General features: G+C 36.1%; 1 protein-coding gene across 2 annotated transcripts in view; it reads left to right on the top strand.

Annotated features, from left to right (window-relative positions):
- Positions 1 to 22,061, top strand: part of LOC145692016 (venom allergen 5-like) — a 39,843-nt gene that overhangs the window by 215 nt on the left and 17,567 nt on the right. The window contains exons 2-4 of one of the 2 annotated variants that reach the window (XM_081767314.1): positions 7,004 to 7,168; positions 8,901 to 8,994; positions 16,560 to 16,713. In XM_081767314.1, the coding sequence (XP_081623440.1) occupies positions 7,004 to 7,168; positions 8,901 to 8,994; positions 16,560 to 16,713 (413 nt within the window). The remainder of the gene's footprint in view (positions 1 to 7,003; positions 7,169 to 8,900; positions 8,995 to 16,559; positions 16,714 to 22,061) is intronic. The other variant, XM_081767315.1, reaches the window with a different exon arrangement.

Genomic DNA, 22,061 nt, shown 5'->3' with positions numbered 1-22,061 from the left:
GTACCACTTCTTGAAAAATTTATGGCATTTATTCCGAAGTTAGGCGTCCGCTTTCGACACGTTTCACGTTTTTTCGCTGTTATCTCTTTTCCAAACTTTCTGCAATTTGTTATTAGGTTCATTAATCCGTGCTCTTCACAAACTTTTATAAGATTTTTCTCGTTATCAACGTATTGCTTCACAAATCTTAAAACTATTAGTTCATTGCCCTTGTACATTCGCCATGTTGATAACATAAATGCTCGTTTCTTTCCCACAATGCAACTGTTCGGTTACCTTGCGCCAAGTAGTTCCCTCCGCTCGCCGTATAGACCAATGTTTATAACCGCTTATATATAACAAATAAACAGATTTTACGAGACACACAAACGATCAAATTATCTATATCTTTCCTGTAAATTAAAAAAAAGGCAAATCTTTAGTTTAGGCAAGGCAATGACAGGAACTGATTGCATTAAGTACAAGGGCAATATTGTAGTAAATTAAAGAACCCTTATTACTGCCTTTTTAAGGTCGTACATAGTCTATGAATAATCCCTAGCAACAGAAAGGAACCAATGAGACCTGTGATTAATACTAACAGTGACGGGATATCACTGCCTTGCCCAAAGTAAAGAGTTACCAAAAAAAAAAAAAAAAAATGCTAGAAACGGACGCCCAACTTTGGAACTTGACCCATTAACTCAGATATTAACGTAAAACAGCACTCCAAAATTAGCTATATTATCATTATATTGTACTATGAAAACAACACACACAACCTAAGCATTTAGTAATATTATAATAGCAACAGAGATATGCATTTATACATAATTTATTATAACAAAATACTTTTATAAGATACGGAACCTAACCTAACCGAACGTACCTACTCTAATAACACAATATAACCTACCCTATTCTACTAACATAAAATAATAAATCGTACTCTAACCTACCCTACCCTACTTTACTAACTAAACCTTAATCTAGTAATGTAACGTAACTTAATCTGACATACTCTATTCTATACTACCTACTTTATTACGTAACTTAATCTATCCTAACATAGCGTAACCAACCGTACCCATACCTAACCTCTACTTGACTTCATTTTAATCTTACTCCAACTGAGAAAAATCCGTTCTCCGGACAGCGGTATATTGTACAAATATACGCAATCCTCTTGCTTACTGCAGAAATCAGTACGGAGCATACGTTATCCGTATGCTACATAGACACTGCATTAAATGTGTTACATCATGCCGTTGCAGGATGTTTGATATCTAACAGTCTTCCTTATATTACATACATATACTTATGTTACATTTTTCAGCTATATGTTATATACGTCCATTTGTATGTGAGATCCTGACCACCTATATTGTTTCACACGGAAAGTACTTACAGATGGAACACTTATACAGAAAGTATTATAAAACATGCGTTTTCAATTATACGTTTGCTGTACGTTAAGTCCAAAATCTACAGGATTTACAAATGTAACATACGATTTTACGTAGGCCAATACATTTTTTCTCAGTGTATGCTACTGTATCTTAACATATATTGCTGCCTGTTTTTTCATGAACAAGCGTCTCCATGGCATATCAGTCTGACAGCATATATATTAATCTGTACGTAGTAGTTATTTTTGCATGCGTCAAGAAAATAACACTCTAGAACATACTAGGGCACTATTTAAAGAAAATAATTTATGTAAAATAATCTTATAAGGTGGCACCTTTATTCCCAGTTTGCTCATGAAAAGTTCTTAAATTTAAAGTAATAGGTGGTTTCCAAGATTTTCTCTATCGAACTTTGTCTGCTGCCTGTTAAAATAAATTTCTAGGTTGAAAATGAATATCCGATATCGGAAAATATTTGAACAATGGCACAGAGAGTTCGTAATATTCATGTAGCAAAGATTTACTAATTCTACACATGTGTAATAACTAATTGACTCAATTTTTCTTAATTTTGGATTTCAGCTAAGCACCCTACCCAACTATATTCATTTTTCCAGACTCACCTGAGACAGAATTTTCAGAAAAAAAATTGTTATCTTAACCAAGTCGAGTGTCATTAATTCCTCCCGAATGCTCAGTTTGTGTATAATGCTGATGAGGATTTGTTTTGTTAAAGAGCATTCTGATTCAAAGAATAAAAATAGTTTATGGGATTTCCAATTCCAATGCGCTCAAAATTGCTGATTCATGACTTTCATAAAAAATGATTCGTATCATCAAATATATAAGAAATATGTAAATATCCTTAGAATACGCACTTATCTCAGTGGTGCCCACCCCCCTCATGTCCATGACGCACCCCCCCTCAATTGCCTATCCGTAGGTGTTCTTCCACGAAAAAAAAATCTTTTCGGTTAATTTTTACACCCTCTCAAACATATTTATATAGATTTTTACCCCCCCCCAAATATTTCAATGACGCAGTTTGCGTCATAGCCCCCCCCTTGTGGGCACCCCTGACTTATCTTAATGAGCATATGAATTTTAGAAAAAATCCAGGCCCGTGGAATTCAAAAGAATTTGACTCTTACCTTATCGCAGGACCAGGGCCAGCTGTACCATATGTGCAATACGTGCATTTTGCACTGGGCGGCAAGTTCCGAAAGGCGCCAAAATCTGTCATAGCTATATTTCTTAAAATCAATATTTCTTGTTGGAAACAGACTTCATGATGATGGTAGTTGAATTTACTAAGCTGACCTATTTCAATACTACATTCATAAGTCATGTTTAGGTAGCATTAGTTTAAGGTAACATGGACAGTGCTAAAAAAAATAGTCAAACAAATCCCAGCATGAACTGCTAGATTGTTGTCAAATACAAGAACTCAGTTCTCAAACAGTAGTGAACACCTGTTCCATTAGGTTAGTTAGGACAGTTTTGATATGAATATTAGTCTTGCCTTTGTCACAAACAAGTTCCTTATTATTGAAGATGGAAACAAGTTTTAAAAAAAGTAACAAATGTAGAAGGAAAATCAACAAATAAAGCTAAAAGAGCTAGTTGCAAATTAATATTGAAGCTCGATAGCAAAGTAATACATTGAGATTGAAGCTCGATATTGAATTCTATAAAAAGGATTACCGTCTTTCCTCTGCTGGTGCGTTTGCTTTATCTTTCACTAACATTTATTATTTAAAGAAATAAAAAACAGACACTACGAGATTGTATTTGTAGTGTTTAGTCCTTTCTGAGTGCAAGTGCTCTTTACCTCCCCTTCTCGATACTTAAAATCGTGGTTTCAAGATTTGTTCTTTCTGGAAAAAGAGGGCGGCAAATTGCCTAGGCCGGCCCTGTACAGGTCTATTAATGAAATGTTTATTTATAAATTATCAAGAAAATCGCCTGGGTTTGTTTATCAGAAAATCGTCGAGATAATTCTCTCAAGAGTAAACTATATGTTGTAGATTTTTAAACAAACCATTTACATTGTACTCTAGAATTGTCAATGAAATAATCGTCTTAGTCGTGTCGCAGAAAATTGCCCGAAAAAATCGATCTTCAATGCTTTACTACCTCTAGTGGATTTTTTAAAATAAGAACTTCATATTGTTATTTCATATTGTTAGGCTGTTAATGATTTTTTTTTAAATGACATATGAAGCAGTGTCCAAAAAGTAAATCGTGTAAAGAAAAGTGTAAAGGAAATGGTCCAAAAACTGCCATAGTGTAGGCTGTTAAAGAAATATTAATTTACGAAATAGAAACAAAATTATTTGGATTGTTTCCTACTATCTTCCAATACTCGATGTTCAACCTCCAGTAAACAATCATTCTTTTGAGGGAGTAGGAAGGAAGAAAATTTTTTTAAAAAAAATTGAAAATTAAATCTTTTAGTTTAACATGCCACGACTATGCCTGTAAGGCTAGGGGAGACGGATGATTAAAACAAGTGAATGATGATGAAATAATTGGTGGGATGAGAAAGTGGGAGAAAATGGGAGTACCCTGAGAAGGGGACACGGCATTAGTCCTAAACGCCATAAGTCCTAAACGGCACAAGACCTAAAAATCATTTGGCGGCACAAGCCCTAAACGGCATAAGACCTAAACAGCACAAGGCCTAAAAATCAATACGCGGCGCAAGTCCTAACCGGCACAAATCCTAAACAGCACTAAAAATTCCTTATGGCGCTACTCGCGTCCGTGCCAAGAAGTCAATGTGTTAGTAAAAGTTTTAGATATACTGTTTAATATTACAGAACCAGATTCTAGGTTAGTTCTTACAAATAATTTGTATAAATACATATTATATCGTTCTGAAATAGTAAATAAATAAATAAATAAAGTCTATTGTTCTTTCTTGCTGTTTGCATGATAGGATTTGTGTGGTGACAAAATATTAACTACCTCTCAAATGTGATTCCCAGATCTTTCATAATGTCTGTTTTTTTTTTTGTTTTTTTTTTTTATTCTTACACCATTGACCTCGTATTAGTAACATAATGTTGTGTTTCAATTATATGCGTCATAGATTTTACTTTCTTTGTGCTTATTTGAAGTAAATTATTTTTACACATATATTTATCATATTAACTCTTTCCGTAGCAAATAGTTGTCATACTCGTAATTAACTACTCTTTACTCGTTACCATTATTAACAATAGTTTTAGTATTACTAACATAGCTATTACCATTGAAATTAACTTTTATTATTATTATTATTATTATTATTATTATTATTATTATCATCATCATCATTAATAATAATAATAATAATAATAATAATAATAATAATAATAATAATAATATATTTGAGATAGGTTACATTTTTGAGACCTGAGCCTTTGTTGTACGTGAAGTTAAAATCAAAGGTTATGTCACGGACGGCAAATGATGGTATCCAAAACAAACTCTTCTGCCCCCAAGTCGGGGTTAGCCTGTGTTTAATAATTACAGCAAATTAATAATGTTTATAATAGAATGTGAAACACTTAAAAAAAATTAAACTACGTCAACATGTTAAAATAATTAAAAGAACCTAATTAGTCAGCCACTTTGTACTCTCATTTGCTTAACTGGACGAACCCAAACCTAAAGGAAAAGAGTTTTCTGCCCAAATCTCATAAACAGTGGGAAATTTTAATACTATAGAAATTGACCCCCCTTCCCTCTTACAAATGTAATTATCAAGACGCTTATTACTGTTAGTTAAAAGTTGAAATACGGAGTTTCACGCATCCAGCTTAAGCAAATCCTTCTTTACTTTATATTTATTTTCTGAATAAGTAATGGGGAATTCGAATATTAAAGAAAGTTTACCCTTTGTTCTTTCCTTTTTATGTGTTGAATTTTTTTTTTTTTTTTTTTTTTTTTTTTTTACAGTGAAAAGTTTATATGCCAAGTTTCATTTTACTAGCTTCAGGGATTTACGAGATACACTACTCTTTAAAAAAATCTTACCCCACCCTTTTTACGATACGTATTTCCAAAAATTCTTTCTTATATCCTGCTTTCCTAAGAAAAATATTTATATTTTAGAATTAAAATTTAACGACTCTACTTGTATGCCCAGAAAGTCACTCATTTTTACACTTTATATAAGAGTACAGAAGATATACACAGTCAAACAAATGGACTTCCATGAACAGTTTCCGATTTCTTTTGACTTAACTTATTCGTGCATTTCCCACAAGCTGTAGTTTTAAATTCACGTACTGCCGAGACTCTGGTTTCAAGATGGTAACAAACTGGATATATTATAATAATAATAATAATAATAATAATAATAATAATAATAATAATAATAATAATAATAATAATAATAATAATAATAATAATAATAATAATAATAATAATAATAATAATAATGTACTTATGTACGTGTGTAATATGTATATATTTATTGTCTTATTGAATCTCATAATTTGGAAATATACCTTTGGTTTGCTTTTAATATGTTGAAAATCCTACTTCCCTAGAAAAGTTCCAGGCTACACGCCTAAATGACTATGTATTGGTTTCTTCAAACGTATTGTGTTTCATATTACATTAATAATTTAGCTTATTTGTTGATTTTTTCAGGCTTATTTATATCAACTCTATCAAAAACACACTGTGAAATATAGTAACTGTCTGCGTTCTTAATATATATAGTCGCTATATATATATATTGCAATTCTGAATGCTTGCTTGGCTTTAGAAAAGTCTGGTAAAATATGCTTTTTAAACATTTTATTTAATTCTTTTTTTTTTAGGAATTTGTCATGGCATTCTCGTATCTCCATTTGAAAAAAAAAAACGAATTTCTTAATCAATTATATAATTAATTCTTAGAATGAAATAGGTTACATAATGTAATTCATGTATAACTGTAGAGCAGATAAGGATAATAATAATTTTAGTCGTACAAATATAGCTGTTACTGTTGGAATTAGCTACGTTTGTAACGTTATTGCAAACTACGTACTGCATCGTCGCAGTTCCGTGTGGTAGTGGCGAATTTCAGAACTAAAGCAGGTGAATGAAAAAGGCACAAGACCTAAACGGCATAGGACCTAAACGGTACAAGACCTAAAAATCATTTTGCGTCACTACTCCTAAACGTCACAAGACCTAAAATTTAGGTCCAGTGCCTATATTTTTAGGTCTTATGTCATTTAGGTCTTGTGCCGTTTAGGACTTATGAATGTTACCCCCTGAGAAAACCCACAAACTTACTTCGCCGGCATCCAACCAGGGACGATGGCATGCACCAAAGTAAGTGCTCTACCATTTAGCGACGGTGCCCCCCTAGGAAGAAAATTCGAACCCTTTGGTGAATCTTATTAAATTTGGTCTGAAAACGTTGAACGGTATATATCCTAGAGTACTTACAAAGGAGAAAGTGAATCAGTGCTAAAGCGTTCACTCCTAGTGCAAGGAGTCTCTGGTTTGCTTAATGTAAGTTTGTACTATAGACAGCTACAGGACATAACCATGAGACGATAAACTTAAGGTTAAATTCCATTCTTGTAGCACATATATAATAATATCCTTCTTTGTTTTCTTTTCAGGGCACTAGCAAAGAATGCGGCATCATCATCGAGCGTGGTTTAGATAAGGATCACATTGATACAATAGTTTCGTACCTTAACATTATTCGTCACTTGACAGCAGCGGGAATCGAATACCGAGGCCATTTCGGTCCTCAGCCAACAGCTGCTAACATGATGAGAATGGTCAGTAAGAAAAGAGAGAGATAACAGCAAAACTCTTTAACTTAGGATAGTACAGGGTTTTCATAAAGTCTGGACGGGTTTAATTTGCTTATAATTTTCATAAAAATGCTCATAATGAAATCAAATAAAGTGCAAACGGTAGCGGAAGGATTAAATTTTTAGTTGGCAACACTGTTAGATAAGCGGCAATTCTGAACACGTTGAGAGAGGGAGAGGGAGGGCAAGGGTCAGTTTCTTACCAAATTCCATCCATTGTTGTTTTCATTGTTGTTTCAATGTTGACTGTTAAAAGTAAGTTGTAAGCTGTATTGGTGTGTATGTCTTTTAAAGAAATAAATAAATGAAAAACTCCTCTGAGAAGACTATTTTTTTACCGTATCAAAGATGGCGTCGGTGAAAGAGAAAGCGCAATGTGTTCTGTGGTACGCAGAGCTAAAATCACCAATTCGCCGCCAAGATCACCCGACCTTACCCCCTGCGACTTCTGGCTTTGGGGTCATGTAAAAACGGAAGTTTATGCAAAGAAGCCGAGTGGTTTGGAGAACTTAAAGGACAAAATCAGGGCGTCTATGGCTGGCATTTCGGATCAAACACGGCGGAACGCTGTGAGTGGATTCCAGCGCCGCCTACGCGAATGTGTGGACGTAAATGGCGCCCAGTTGGCGGTGTGGCGGTGAATGAACTGAGCTGGTGCAGATTAAGGTAAAAATTTAATCCTTCCGCTACCGTTTGCACTTTATTTGATTTCAATATGAGCATTTTTATGTAAATTATAAGTAAATTAAATCCGTCCAGACTTTATGAAAACCCTGTATATTAGTACAAAATATGGGAGCAAGAATATGGGCTTGATATACAAGAAGGTAAAACGATTATCCTCATTCGTGGAAGGTTGAGGTGATTTACAGGCGATGTGGAGGTAAAGATCTGGATCAGATATTTCCAAATGGCCAGTACATGACGTAGGAGCACACTTTAACGGTTGCCTAAGTGACAGAGGTAACAGGTAGAGCAAATGAAGAGAAATGACGAGAATAGAATAAATATAACATTATATTTTCCCCACATAATCTCCGCACAAATTAAGGCGCTTATCATACAGTGGCACAAGTGTGTTAATACCGTCGCGATAGAAATCTGCCACCTACGATTTCAACCACTAGCTTACACCGGCATACAGTATCAAAGTGTTGTGTAGCGAGCCATGTTTTCATCACTGGGAAGAGGTGGTAGTCGGTTCACTTTAAAAAACGATAATTATTAGCTCTGTAATACTTTTATCTATATTTAATACGAATGAAACCTACAGCCCTTGTATAAATTAAAAGACAAATTCTGACCAAAGCATATATTAACTAATAAATAATAGCGTTACAGTTTCGGCAAATTAACTTTGCCTTCATCAGACACATTATCTGATGATGGCAAAGTTAATTTGCCGAAACTGTAACGCTATTATTTATTAGTTAATATATGCTTTGCTCAAAATTTGTCTTTTAATTTATACAAGAAGTTCGAAAGCTAGAATGAGTGGTATTTAGATACAACCCTTGTATCTATTAACACATTGAGCATATTAATATTTTTCGAGCCTGTGCGGAAATTTGATACTAGTTAGTAGGGGTTTTACTGTTTGCAGTTCATAAGGAAAGTACTCTCACATTATAAATACATTTTTTAAGAACATCGGAAAGTGGAATATTACTATCATCATTATTATTATTATTTACAGTATTGGGATCATGAATTGGCAAAACTCGCTCAGACGTTGGCAGATCTATGCGAAACTAGTCTGGAGGCCACATATGATGACTGCAAAGATGTGTGTAAGTAAAGCGTAATAAGATCACAGAATTCATAAATACGTAAAGTTGTTTATTAGGAGTAAAATGGTCTTGTTTTAGTACACACACACCTACACAATATACTATACAGGGTCAAGGGCGCCCATGTTGTGGTTTCCAAGGGGGGGAAGTACAAGCGACGTTTCAAATATAGTTTCAAATTTTTCTGTAACTAATGTAAAAATTCTATTAGGTTTCCGATAGGGTCTATTCCCAAGTACAATTTCCTCTTAGGGGAGCCAGCGCCCCACCTTGCCCCCCTGATGGGCGTCCTTGTACAGGGTGGACCACTTAAAGTGACCCTTCCTTGTAACCTCTAAACTATTTGACAAAGAAAGCTGAAACTTTGTACCAAGCAAATATCAAGAAGGGAGTAGTTTGACATACTCGACAATGCTACTAGATTAAAAGTGTTGCTATCTCAAGATAAAGATTTATTTTTCAAATAGCACCACTGCATGTTATTACATATTTCAAATCTACATATGAAACGAAACCATAAAATCCACATTTTATTCATTGTTGCCAACTAAGGAAGCTACAGGATCACAAACATTCTACAACAGTAATGAAGCAGCTAACATGAACTGGACGATGTAAATTAAGATTATTTACTGTCGGATACTACAACAACAAAATGACACATTTCGAACAAATAGAGAGAAATTTGTAAGGAATTGAATATTTGATTATTTTTTAAAGGCTCTATTTCGAAAAGTGCTTAGAAAATTATCATATCTAAGAAATTACTTGTTTTCAATAAACAAAATAATCATTAACATAATTTACAGCAATCTCACTGTTTCAGAGATACGATAAACGTTGGTAAAGTTTGCAACACTGCTTAAAATGACGTATTTGTGGGAAATGATCAAAATAATTGCTGCTTTCTTTTGCTTCTAAGTATTGGTGGTTGTAATTACGTAAGTTTGTTTTTTCTTGGCATGCTTCCCGCCTGAAGGATGGATCTGTCTGAAATGCATTGTTGCCACGTCACAGTTAAGTTAAGAGTTACAATACACTTGGAAACAAAACAAAGCGCCACCCACTCACAACTCACTGTAATAATCTTGTTCGCATGTGGTAACTAAGCACTCTAATACCCGCCAAATAGCAATGACTTCATTAGATGGGCTGGCTGACAACTAACGTCACCTACACGACAAAACCAATAAGATGTCTATTGGATTAAAACGTTCACGTGAGTGGCAGCATGAAATATTTTAAAAGCCAATCAAGTACACTGGCGGAAAGTGTGCCAAGATGAAGCAAACGTACTCTAAGCAGTGTTACAAATCTAACCTATATTCACCATTCACTATACTTCTGCAACAGTTTGAGATATCAAATTTCTAACTGGTTCATACTAGCTTTGCTATCTTAAGTAACTTAAACTAAAAATACAAATTACTGAATAAAGCAACGTTTATTTAAAAATAATATACCTGTAACACTTTCGTCAACTAACTGAACATATTAATTTCATCACTCACTGTATCAGACACACAGAGATTTATTTGGCTTAGAAAACAAAAGTATTTTAGAGACTTTCCATTGAGGAGGAAAGCCAGTACGAAGAATGAAATTATAAACGGAAGCAAGGAAAATATAAAAGGAAGAGGGTGTAGCTTTGATGAGGCGGTATGTAACTTTGTCGAAACCAGGTACAGTGTTTCGTTTAGATTGGAGTACAGTGACTATGTCAGAAGAAATGATTGGCTGAGTGAGAGATTGTGTAGCATCAATGGTATGTTCGCAATGAGGACGGATTCCTTGGCGAGTTTCATCTGTAAGGCGTTCGATATGTCGGTAAAACTGAGTGGCAAAATGATGAGGAGGAGGCGTAGTAAAGATATTCTGAAAATAGCATAAGCTTTTTTGACATCCGTTTGTAGGGCGTGGCCATGCTCGACAATTGGGTAAGTAGTACGAGCCTTGGTATCAGTAAGTTGATGGAATTTTTGCCAATAAATGGAACGTTCGGATGTTGCTACAAGTCTGTTGCACGTATTGGCCCAGCATCGCCGTTTATAAGCTGCCAGATAATTTCGGACCATCCTGTTCCATCGACGATGTTGGCCCAGAGCTTCAGGATTTTGAGTGTGCAAATATTCTCGAAACGCCTGCTGAGATGCAGTAAATATGGAATGATAGGTGGTACTGGAGGCCTATGGGGATATATGCTTTTTAGAGGTACATTGGCTTGCGCTGCATGTGTAATGATATCTGAAAGACTATCTACTACGTGCAGATCATTGTCTGTGTTAGGACTAGGAACTTCGCTTAAGGCATTCTTGACATCGGATTGATATGACTGCCAGTCGGCTCGTTCGTAATCATAATAATGAATGCGCTCTCGAGAAATTTTTGTTGGTGGCACACATGATATATCTAGAACAATCGGTGCATGATCGCTAGCAAAAAGACGTAGAATTCGTAAGTTTGATATAGTAAGGCTGGAGGAGGCAATGACAATATCGGGTGATGTCTGGCTAATTGGGCGCGATGCAAAAGGAAGATCCAGTATTTCTGCTACAGTTGAGTGATTAATGAAATCGAGAAAGTGCTGTTTTTCGCCCAGTGATCTACTATGCAGATTAATATCAGCCATGATCAGGTAATGAGGAAAGTTGCTGTCAATATATTGAAACAATTGTGTGGTATTCCATGGCCTGGTCGTACATAAATAGTGCAGAATGTGATGGCTTTGTAGGGGAAATAAATCGTAACAACATTATTTTCTGGAAGCTGCATTGTAGGTGGAATCACATGAGTCCGGATTGGTAAATGGTTGTAAGTACCGATAGCAGTGCCACCATGTCCCCGAGCAATATGTCGGGGACAGTCAAAGCTAGTTAAGCGATAACTAGAAAGTTTGACTTGGTGTCGTGGTGTTAGAAAAGTTTCGTTTATGGCAAATGCATTAACTCGTTCATCCCGGAGGAGTTGCTCAAACACAAGTTTGTGGGTGGCAAATGAGCGGATGTTCAAGAATAAGAAGGTATGTGCCATTATGTAATAGATCCAGTCCATATTCAACAGAAGTTTCAAGTGGAGAAATGTGGAAGTGGACAGTGTTGCCAGAGTATGTGGCATGGAGTTGAAGGTTAAAGAGAAGTTTTGCAGTAGCTGTAACTTGAGATAAGATGTGATTGCATAGGAAAGAATGAATATTTTGCAAAACAACTGTGGTGAGGGGAAGAAGATCTTCTACAGTGAGAGGTGAACGCAAAGAATTTGTCGGAAGTGTCGACGAATCAATCGTGCGAATGGGAACCGTGAGTTCTTGTTTTCCTTGTTTTGGCGCGGGTCTCGCACGACACTTGTAGCTATAGGTGGGATGACCACCAGAACAGGTAAGAGGTTGGTTGTGATTACTGCAAGATGTGGAATGTGGTCCAGAACAGTAGCCACATTTAGGATTATTCGGACACTGAGATGTAGGGTGTTGGTTGTAAGTTTGACATCACTCACATCTAATGGGCAGAGGAGGGGTGAGCCAGACGGTTCAACCCTATGTCACCATGCTGTAGCAGATGTAAGCGCCATGCTATAGCAGATCATGAATCGTGTCCTTAGAATCTGTTAGGAGACTAACCATGTAGGTTGGTCCGTTATTGTTTTTAATACGGAGGCACTCCTTAAATGAGTACTTCTCAAGACGTAACTTCGCTTCAATTTCTTCTTCGGTTTACACCTCGAATTACAACAGAGAGGAGTGGAGGAGGTTGCGTCCTTTTGGTACTACTAGACATCGGTTGGAGCTTTGCATTTGGCCCGAAGATCTCGTATGACGCTTTATTGCGCCAAATAGTGCCAAACTGGGGATCAGGAGATTTTATGATTGCCCCGTTTTTGGTCTTCAAGATTTCGTGAATATTCGCCCTTGGAAAATACTTGACTATTTGGAGATAAGTGTGCTTTTCTGTTTTGAATCAGGCGTCAAACCCAGTAAGCAAGAAGTTATATAACTGAGAACGGCCAGTGGTGTGTCTAGTATCTGTACCAGAAACAGCAGCAGCAGTATCAGACGCGGTGTTAGTGCCAGGATGTGAGGTGGATGGATCGGTATTAGCAGGACGGACAACGTCCATAGCACCAGTATCCATGAGTAGTGCTTCAGCCCATGTAAATGGAAGGGGTGATCGTGAACGGTTACTGTCATTATCTGAATGATGACGTGCACTTTGAGTGCGAGGGCGTTTAGGCGAATTTGCAGGAGTAAGAGTTGCAGTCTCCTCGCGGAGGCTTAGGCCCACCCCCTTGGCCGGTTGCAATTGCCCTCAGGGCATAGTAACCATCACGCTGTTGTACACAGATGACCAGGTAAAGGTAAAAGGCAGAAAGTACCCCATTTGGATAGGTGCTTAGGTGACTGAACACAGCGATACTGTAAGCTAGCGTTGTCCTAGCTCAGGCCCGTCTACGTTGCGTCGACTCTTTCTCGCAGTGAAAGCAGGAAACCCAAACAAATCGGGGAAGGGGTATGTTTAAAAGACAGCATTTTTGACAAGGATGTTATAAAATAGAGGAATACGTATCTTCATCACATGAACTCAATGAAGCCAAAAAAAAAAAAAAGAGCATCGTCTGAGCCGGCACGTCTTATTGGCTACTCTCGTTTCCGCCATGATTGTTGGCTCGAAACATTGCGATCTTAGTGGCGCGGAGTGGGTAGAGTAGGTGTGACGAAGCTGTTATGTGTGGCTTCACGATTTTGTTGTATGGGCAGATCCTCTATTTTATAACATACTTGAGTTTTGACGTGTGGGTTACAACTGGTAAGAAGAAGATGTGCGTTGTTACTGTTGTTTGTTATATTATTATTGTAAAAGTTTAAGAATATCTTGCTTGTACAGCGGGGGACACTTCTAAATGGTACACCTCCATATGGCTGTACCATTTAGAAGTGTCCCCCGCTGTACAATCGGTTTTAACAGTAGCAACTTTTGCGTAATATTTAGTAGGGAGAGAAACATCTGTTGCGGTGAAACACTATTTTATTTTTATTTTTTTAAATTTTCTATTCAATTTTCATACTTTTAAACTGAAAGTACTAATATAGCTCATCATGTCAGCTAATATTGTAAGAATTGGATAATGTAATACTATTAACATAGCAGACAAATTATATTTGACAACTACAACATAACATTTGGTTGCATATTCACAACCACTCCTCGGTTCGTTATTTATAGTAACCTGTCCGGTACTGGAAAAAGTTTTTTGACCATCGCCAGTTTTGAGCATTTTAGAAAATCGAAAAATTTTATGTTCAAATCTTATGATAAAAATATTCTTGTTATACTATATTATTATCAATGCTGTGATTATTGTCAGCTTGTTTTTGTTGTATCGATTTGTCGATTAAATTTTAACCAAATAGAAGGGCACTTGGGTAAGCTCCCCAGTACCCTTCTGACTTTCAAGCAATATGTAGCTGTCCGGTACTGGGGCAAGCTCCCCTATATCAGAACTGTGTAGAAAAACATGTTCATACATGTCTGGTCACAAAACTTAACATGTTAAATGTTCAATTTTGGCCATAGATGAAATTGCTATCATACGTTACAGATTGTTGTCCACATCACCATATACATCTTTATAAATGTTATCGTTATAGTAAGAGTGAGAAAAAGTTTCCTATTATAAGGTTATTTCATATGAAGATTTGAGAGATATAATAACCTGGAGACTGAAAAATTGAAAAGTAAAACTATGTGTTGAGATAGCAACACTGTTATTCTGGTGGTATCCGAGAAGGTTAAAGACATGAAATTTGTTATTTAAGACGTTTCATTTCCCCACAAGGGAAGAAAAAAAGATGAAACAAAAGAGTTGGAGTTGCAATTATTGAAATAAGATCGCTATATCTCGAAATCCCTTAAAGTTAGAAACCTAAAGATTACTGTTTACACCTATAATTTTAAATAATTAAAGATATGTTTGAGTGTAGTTAAATTTTCATTAAAGTTATACCAGCAGGTCGTAACGTAATGTCAACGTAGTATTAGTCCACTTTGCAAATACAACTTCATTGATTAAAAATAAGAAATAAAATAAAAAAACAAATCGATTTAATGACGATACGAAACATAGCTGAGAGAGTGTCTGCAAGCGAAGAGGGTTAGAAGCCCCGCAGGCCTCGTTTTTTTCACATTTGTCCCCATAATACCACGTAACACTATGGCATGTAGTTATATTTTCATCGAAGTTACACCATCCGGTTGTGACGTAATGTCACGTGGTAATTAGTCAACTTTGCACACACAACTTTATTGATTTAAAAAAGTGATTTACGTACATTACGACACATAGCTGAGCGAGCTAAGGGGGTTAGAAGCCTCGCAGGGCTCATTTGATTTCACCTTTGCCCCTCTGATAATACGATGTGACATTACGTCACGCTCGGATGGTGCAACTTCGATGTAAACCTAACGTCACCTAAATAGGGAAATTCCATAGGCAAAGTTGAAGAAATGGGAATTTTTCGATAAAACTTGAAAATCCAGGGAAATTCTCTCGCTGACTGATTGACTAATATAAATCCTTAAATTTTTCTTTGTTCTTCAGAAATAAACCAATAGAATAGCAATAATTAGAGGACTAACTCGGGAGAGTAATGCTCCCGGAAGTAGAAACAAGAAACACACTTCTGATTGGTTGGCGTTATCCACTTCTTGCCACGTTGCATTAAAATACCAGAAATCAAACGCTTACTGCTGTTGGCCTTCGTGGCCGAGTGGGCTAGCACTATATGCTAGTAATAAAATTCTCTTTTGGCGTGAGTTCAAACCTGGCCCGAGGAAAGTTTTTTTTTTACATTTTTTAACGTTTTTATAACACTTATTAAAATAAAATAATATGAAAATAATACTTAAAAAAGTGATTTATTTACTTTTGTGCAGGTAAGTAGTTGTAGTACTTATGCCCTTGTACTCCATGATATAGAGCTCGTTTTGTTCCCCTTGTACTTCATGATATAAATTTTGTTACCAACTTAAAACAACTGACTAGGATAGCGCGTAAAACAGCTGGCTAGAGTAGCGCGCGGAAAAACGTACTTCCGGGAGTATTACTCTCCCGAGCGGGTCGTATAATTAGTGTTTGTGTGTTTGTTAAAGGAGCGTAAATTGCACCCATTGTTGGTAGGATGTGTTTGTGTATTTTTGGTAAAAAAAAAAAAATTAAAGTAAAAAGTAAAAAAGAAATAGAAGTAAAAAGCAAATTAATATAACAAATATGGTTGGAATTTCTTTTAATATAGCTAAATTAATCGTATCATATAACTTTTGTCATAGCAATTGGACACTCAACAAACAAACTAAGGAAAATTTTGAGTCAGAAGAGGGAAGTTTTCTTAAGGAAACCTAAAACAGTGCTTTCGATTGGGAGATAAACCCTTTAGCAACCACACCTTTGTGACCCTAATATTACTCGCGATGTCAAAATTAGTGTAAAATTTCTACAATTTTAATTATGAGTATGGTGGAAAGTGTTCATAGAAATGCATATCATTTATATAAATATATGAATCATCTTTCTAGGGAACTATGAATTAGGTCAGACTCTTTACTATCATTGGGCTTCTATAGGAAGCGGTAAGGTATCAACTAAAGATGAAGTTGTTTTCAGTGCTTTGAATCGCTGGCGAGAACAAGTGCAAGCCTATAGTGCAGATGATGTTCCATCCTATAAACCGTAAGAGTAGTCTTTTATTATTATTACTATTATTATTATTATTGATATATGAGATTATTTGCAATTCTAAGGTTCTAATTTTGGGTGTTTTACTAGAGGTATAATAATTAAATGTCATAAATCAAACTTACAAGAGTTTTAATAGAGTATAATTTTGAATGTGAGTTGATGTATATGTTAGTGAAACGTTTTATGCACTTGGAAAACCTAGCACATACAGATTTCTCTGACACCAACGACGCCGATTTTCCAAAATTTGTGTGAGTGCATATGAATGTCGGGACGTGTTATATGTTTTCAGGGGAGTCTCGATATTTTTTAATTGATTTCCTTTTAGTTAAAATATTTTATGAACACTAATATAAAGGGCTGTGTTCGATTCTATTCACAATACAGTTCCATTTTTTGTTGTGGGGACTGCCTTTGACTAGGTGGAGTGTGTTGCTTGGTTGTCTTTGCACAAACACGTTTGAAACAAACAATTATGTTTTAGAGATTAGAAATTTTAACTTCCATCTCAATGTTTTAATTGCTTATTATTTTTTGATAATAGCAAGTGAGAAATATTTTATTTTCTTTCTATCGCTGCAGTAGTCTCAAAATGTGCTAAAGCAATAAAATGCGGTCACTACAGGTTTCATTTTAATATGTAGAGTAGTTGTCGCGCAGTACCAGTTTTTGTCAATTTTTCAAATACTACGCATAAGAGTGATATCATTTTGTTGAGCTCTATGAAATTAATTAATTAGAGTACCCAGGACCAATTTATACAACCGTAAATAAATGGAAATTATGAGAGTCCTCAGTCTTTATATGCAGAATATAGAAAATCTACAACACAGCATAAATTGCAGTTCTCCTGTTGTTGCAGGAACATTGCCAGGAAAGACGTAGGTCGCTGGAAAAATGTTTCTTTTTCCTTTTAGAATTATATTTCTCCTACCGAAGCCGCCTCTATTGTGCTGCCAAAATGTCTTGAACCGTGGCAAAAATGCGAACCAATGCTCACACCCACGCATTGAGCCAATAAGAGTTCAGCTGTTGCTAAGCGAGAGAAAACGAGTGGAATTCCTTCAACCGATAGCAGCGTTTGCAACGGAACACTAGGGATCAAGTCAATGTAGCATATCTATAGCTGGAAAAATTTACATCAACCACATTTTTTTTAGAATTGCTATTTTGCTGCCACAGCTATGTAATTTCTGCTGTATTAAATAAGTGTCGTAAAAAACGAAAACGAGTACACCCCCTCTCTACTAAATTGGAAGCGGAACACTTGCGAAATAGAAATTGCGAAAATATACCGTAGCTTTATAAAAATATTTGCATGTAAGGGTTAAAAGGTTGTAATTTTTGGTATGTTACATAGGGATTTAAAAATTGGTCAGGGTATTTCTTATGTAGAGGTTTATAAATAAGTCATTCTCTTTTATTAGCTCTGCTATGTTACATAGGATTAAAAACAGTACTACTAGCCTTTGGTATTTATCTTTTATAATTTTTTTGCTATGTTAAATATGTTCGTAGTATGCTCCTGTGTAATCGGAACCGGAGTTGAAACTGAACATACGCCACTAAGTGCTCCGTAAACCATATATATATATATATATATATATATATATATATATATATATATATATATATATATATATATATATATATATATGTGTGTGTGTGTGTGTGTGTGTGTGTGTGTATTTGTGTGCGTGTATGTGTGAGAGAGAGAGAGCTGACATTCAATTTTTAAGTTTTACGTCCCACGCTATGCCGAATAGCTAATAAAGGCGGTAATAATGAAAAGTGGGAATGAAACCCACGCACACCCACACGCGAGCTGAGGTGTGTAATTGGAACCGGATCTGACACTGGAACTGAAATCGGAGTTGGGAGGGAACCACTGAGCCAACGCTGCCCCAGACTTATGATGTTATTATTTAATTTCTGCTCCACTATGTTAAATAAGGGTGTCATAGTGTTTTATCACATCAAAAATGAGTAATACGGGTAGATATTGTATGCTATTCAGGGTCACTGTCTTTTAATAACGGTTGGAAAAACTCCGCCGCTAATGCCATAGACTTCTTAGAGGATTATGTGTCCATAGCCCTCTCTAGAGATTGCGAAATATGCCATTGCCTTTGTAGTCTGTGTAATTTGTGCATTTCTAGACTGAGTGTAATTTCTGCTATGTTCAATAGGAGTTCATTGCCCTCTCTAGGGGTTGCTGCTATGCTGTAGCCTTTCATGTGTAATCTTTGCAATAGGCCATAGTTAATGTCCGGATTTGTAAGTAATTACATATTTTTTGCTTCATATGTTGATTCGTAAAATCCTTAAATGTTTGTGATTCACACCTGTAGAGTGCTTCAACTCAAGTTTCATATTACATATTTTGACAAATATTACACATTTCTATGGTTTCTACATATTTTTACATGAAACTGTCTTACAAATTTGCGTTTCCTAAAATTTTATTTAAAAAATATAAACTCTTGAACTGTGCAAGGCTTGCATCTAGATTCAATTTTGTCATGTCTATCTTTTCGTTTCTTTATCAAAAGAGAAATATCTCTCTCCTTTTTTATTTGTCAAACCATGTTTAGCAGAATTTTCGCCGAGAACAAAAGAAATATAAGATGAAGCAAGTAAAAATCCTCCCTCCGGGGTACATTAGCAGCCGTCTGGAGGAAGACAGATGACGTGCCTGACAGGCGACTGGCCAGGAAATTCCTACATGAAGTCTATTTGATTGTTATCGGAGGTCGGACGGGAAAAAAGATGAAACAAATGCTGCAATTCAATTTAAAACTGTATGCTAGTGTGCTTCCAGGAATTTACTGCAAGAGTTCGTTCCAAGAAGCTGGCGACAATGCCAATACTATAGCAAGTAACCTAACCTTTCAAGGAACTTCGCTTGTTCAACTGAATGACAGGAGGACAGTATTCTAGTATTGCAGTTGCAAAACGCACGTGTTCTGTATTGACCGTCGAAGTTAAAAATGGCTCCGGTTGCCTCAACATTATCAGCGAAATTGCGGTCGTGGGTAACTATCGATGATGCGTTTACTACGGACGGTAAAGTGGTGTTGTGCCAAGTGTGTGATAAAAAAATTTTGGATGTTCAATGAAATCTCAGTTAGAACAACATGTACGAAGTGCACTCCATTCACGAAATAAAAATTTGCGAACTGCAAAAAGAAAAAAAAAAGTACTCTTGACACAAATGCATCAAGATACTTCAGTGAGTAAGTTTTTCAAAGACTTGTGCCAAGCAATGGTACCAGCAAACATTCCTTGGAACAAAGTTCAAATGCCAAAATACTGTGCTTTTCTGAAGAAGTACTGCGGGCGTCGAATTCCTGACGAATCCACTCTTCGAAAGTGTTATCTCGAAGTTTGTTATAGGGAAGCTATAGATACCATTAGGGCAGAAATAGGTAGTTCATATATTTGCATTTCTGTGGACGAAACAACAGACGTTTTGGGACGTTATGTAGCAAATTTAGTGATTGGAAAGTTAAGTGACGATGCTCCATCTAAATCCTATCTTATTGCGAGTAAATTGCTGGAACGCACGAATCATTCCACGATTGCTCGCTTTAGTAGCTCAGGAAGAAAAAGTCCTTGTTCTCTATACAGACAGTGCAGCGTACATGTTAAAAGCGGCTAGAGCACTTAGTTTTTTTTTTTACCCTCACTTAATTCATTTTACCTGTATGGCCCATGCTCTTCAGCTTGTTGCTGAAGAGATAAGAAACAACTTTTGCGAAGTCAATCAACTAGTTTCTTCCACGAAAACAATATTTGTTAAGGCGCCACAACGTGTTCAAGTTTACAGAGATCAACTGCCAGACGTGCCACTTCCTCCAGAGCCTGTGCAAACGCGATGGAGCACTTGGAGACAGGCAGTACATTTCTACAATGAACATTTTCAAAAAAATAAGCCTGTTGTTCATTCATTTCTATCGGAGTCTGCTATGTCAGTTGGCATTGCTCAGAAACTGTTTAATGACTCAAAAGTAGCGTGTGATATCGCATACATAGACAGCAATTTTGGTTGGCTATCTACAAGCATAAAAAAGTTAAGAGACATTGGGCGGCCTCTTCCGAAATCCATGGATATCATAGAGGATGCAAAGAGACTGCTGCAAGGTGTGTGTGGTGATGTAGGAGAAAAAGTTCGAAAGAAACTAAATGCAGTGTTGGAGAGAAACCCCGGTTACGACAGCCTATTGGCAGTGTGTGAGATTCTCAGTGGTAAAACAAGAACCCCCCCTGAAGATATTTCCCCCAACTACATTCCCCTGTTGAAATACGCTCCTGTTGCCTCATGTGATGTGGGGAGATCATTCTCTGCATACAAGAATATTTTATCCGATCGCCGACAAAATTTTACTTCTGATCATTTGGAAATGTACCTTGTAACCCATTGTGCAACAACACACAGTTGAACTGCAGGCACATCTTTTGTAAATACTTTATTTCAAATTAAAAATGTTCATTAGTGGAAATATTCTTCAATCTTAGTTCAGCTGGTATTGTTTAAAAGATATAGGACTGCTTTTCCCTGCATGAAATAAATATATATAAAACAATACATTTCGTCTTAAGTAGCTTTTAGTATTTAAATTTGTATATTGCGTATAATTCATTTCAAGATTGGGCCGTGGTGACGGATGCGCATTTAGTGTAAAAGGTTCTAAATTTGAAACGGGACCACACCACACCACATTAGATTTCTGACGTACAAATGCCGTATGCATTGCTTTTCTCGGGGCTTTCCTGTTTCTCTCTAGGCGATTCACATCTTCATTCGCGTCTGATTTTTATTAGTCGCGTTAGTGAAGTATGGCTGTCTCAGCTGTTCAAGCATTTCACTTCATTGAGGTACTTGCATTAAGCAGGATAAAGTGTAGTAGATTTTCCTATTTATTTTCATAATTCGTTTAAATTACATACTCATACGCGTGTTAATATTACGTTTCCATAAATATGTAACATATGCAATATTACATATTTCTTACATTTATAAGCGTTTTTTGTTACATATTTATGTACATATTTAGGGGTTGATATTACATAAAAATCCAGACTTTAGTCATAGTCTTAAAAAGTGTTCATAAAAGGTTGCAGCGTTCTGCAAGGACATGTATTCCATCGCGAAGAATGTATTCGAACTGACGTTTTCAAGGAATGGAACAGGTGCAATGTCCGGGGAGTATGGCGGATGCAATAGTATTTACTGGGTCATCCTAAAAACGAGGGCTTTAGCGTTGTCTCGTAACAGAAGGAAAGAGTGGTCGTAAGAGGCTACAAAAATGCCGCCACTTCTAAATTTGTTGTAATTT

This window comes from Thermobia domestica, chromosome 8 (assembly GCF_964235325.1).
Source record: "Thermobia domestica chromosome 8, izTheDome1.hap1.1, whole genome shotgun sequence".
Lineage (NCBI taxonomy): Eukaryota > Metazoa > Arthropoda > Insecta > Zygentoma > Lepismatidae > Thermobia > Thermobia domestica.
This window is presented reverse-complemented; position numbering and strand designations above follow the sequence as displayed.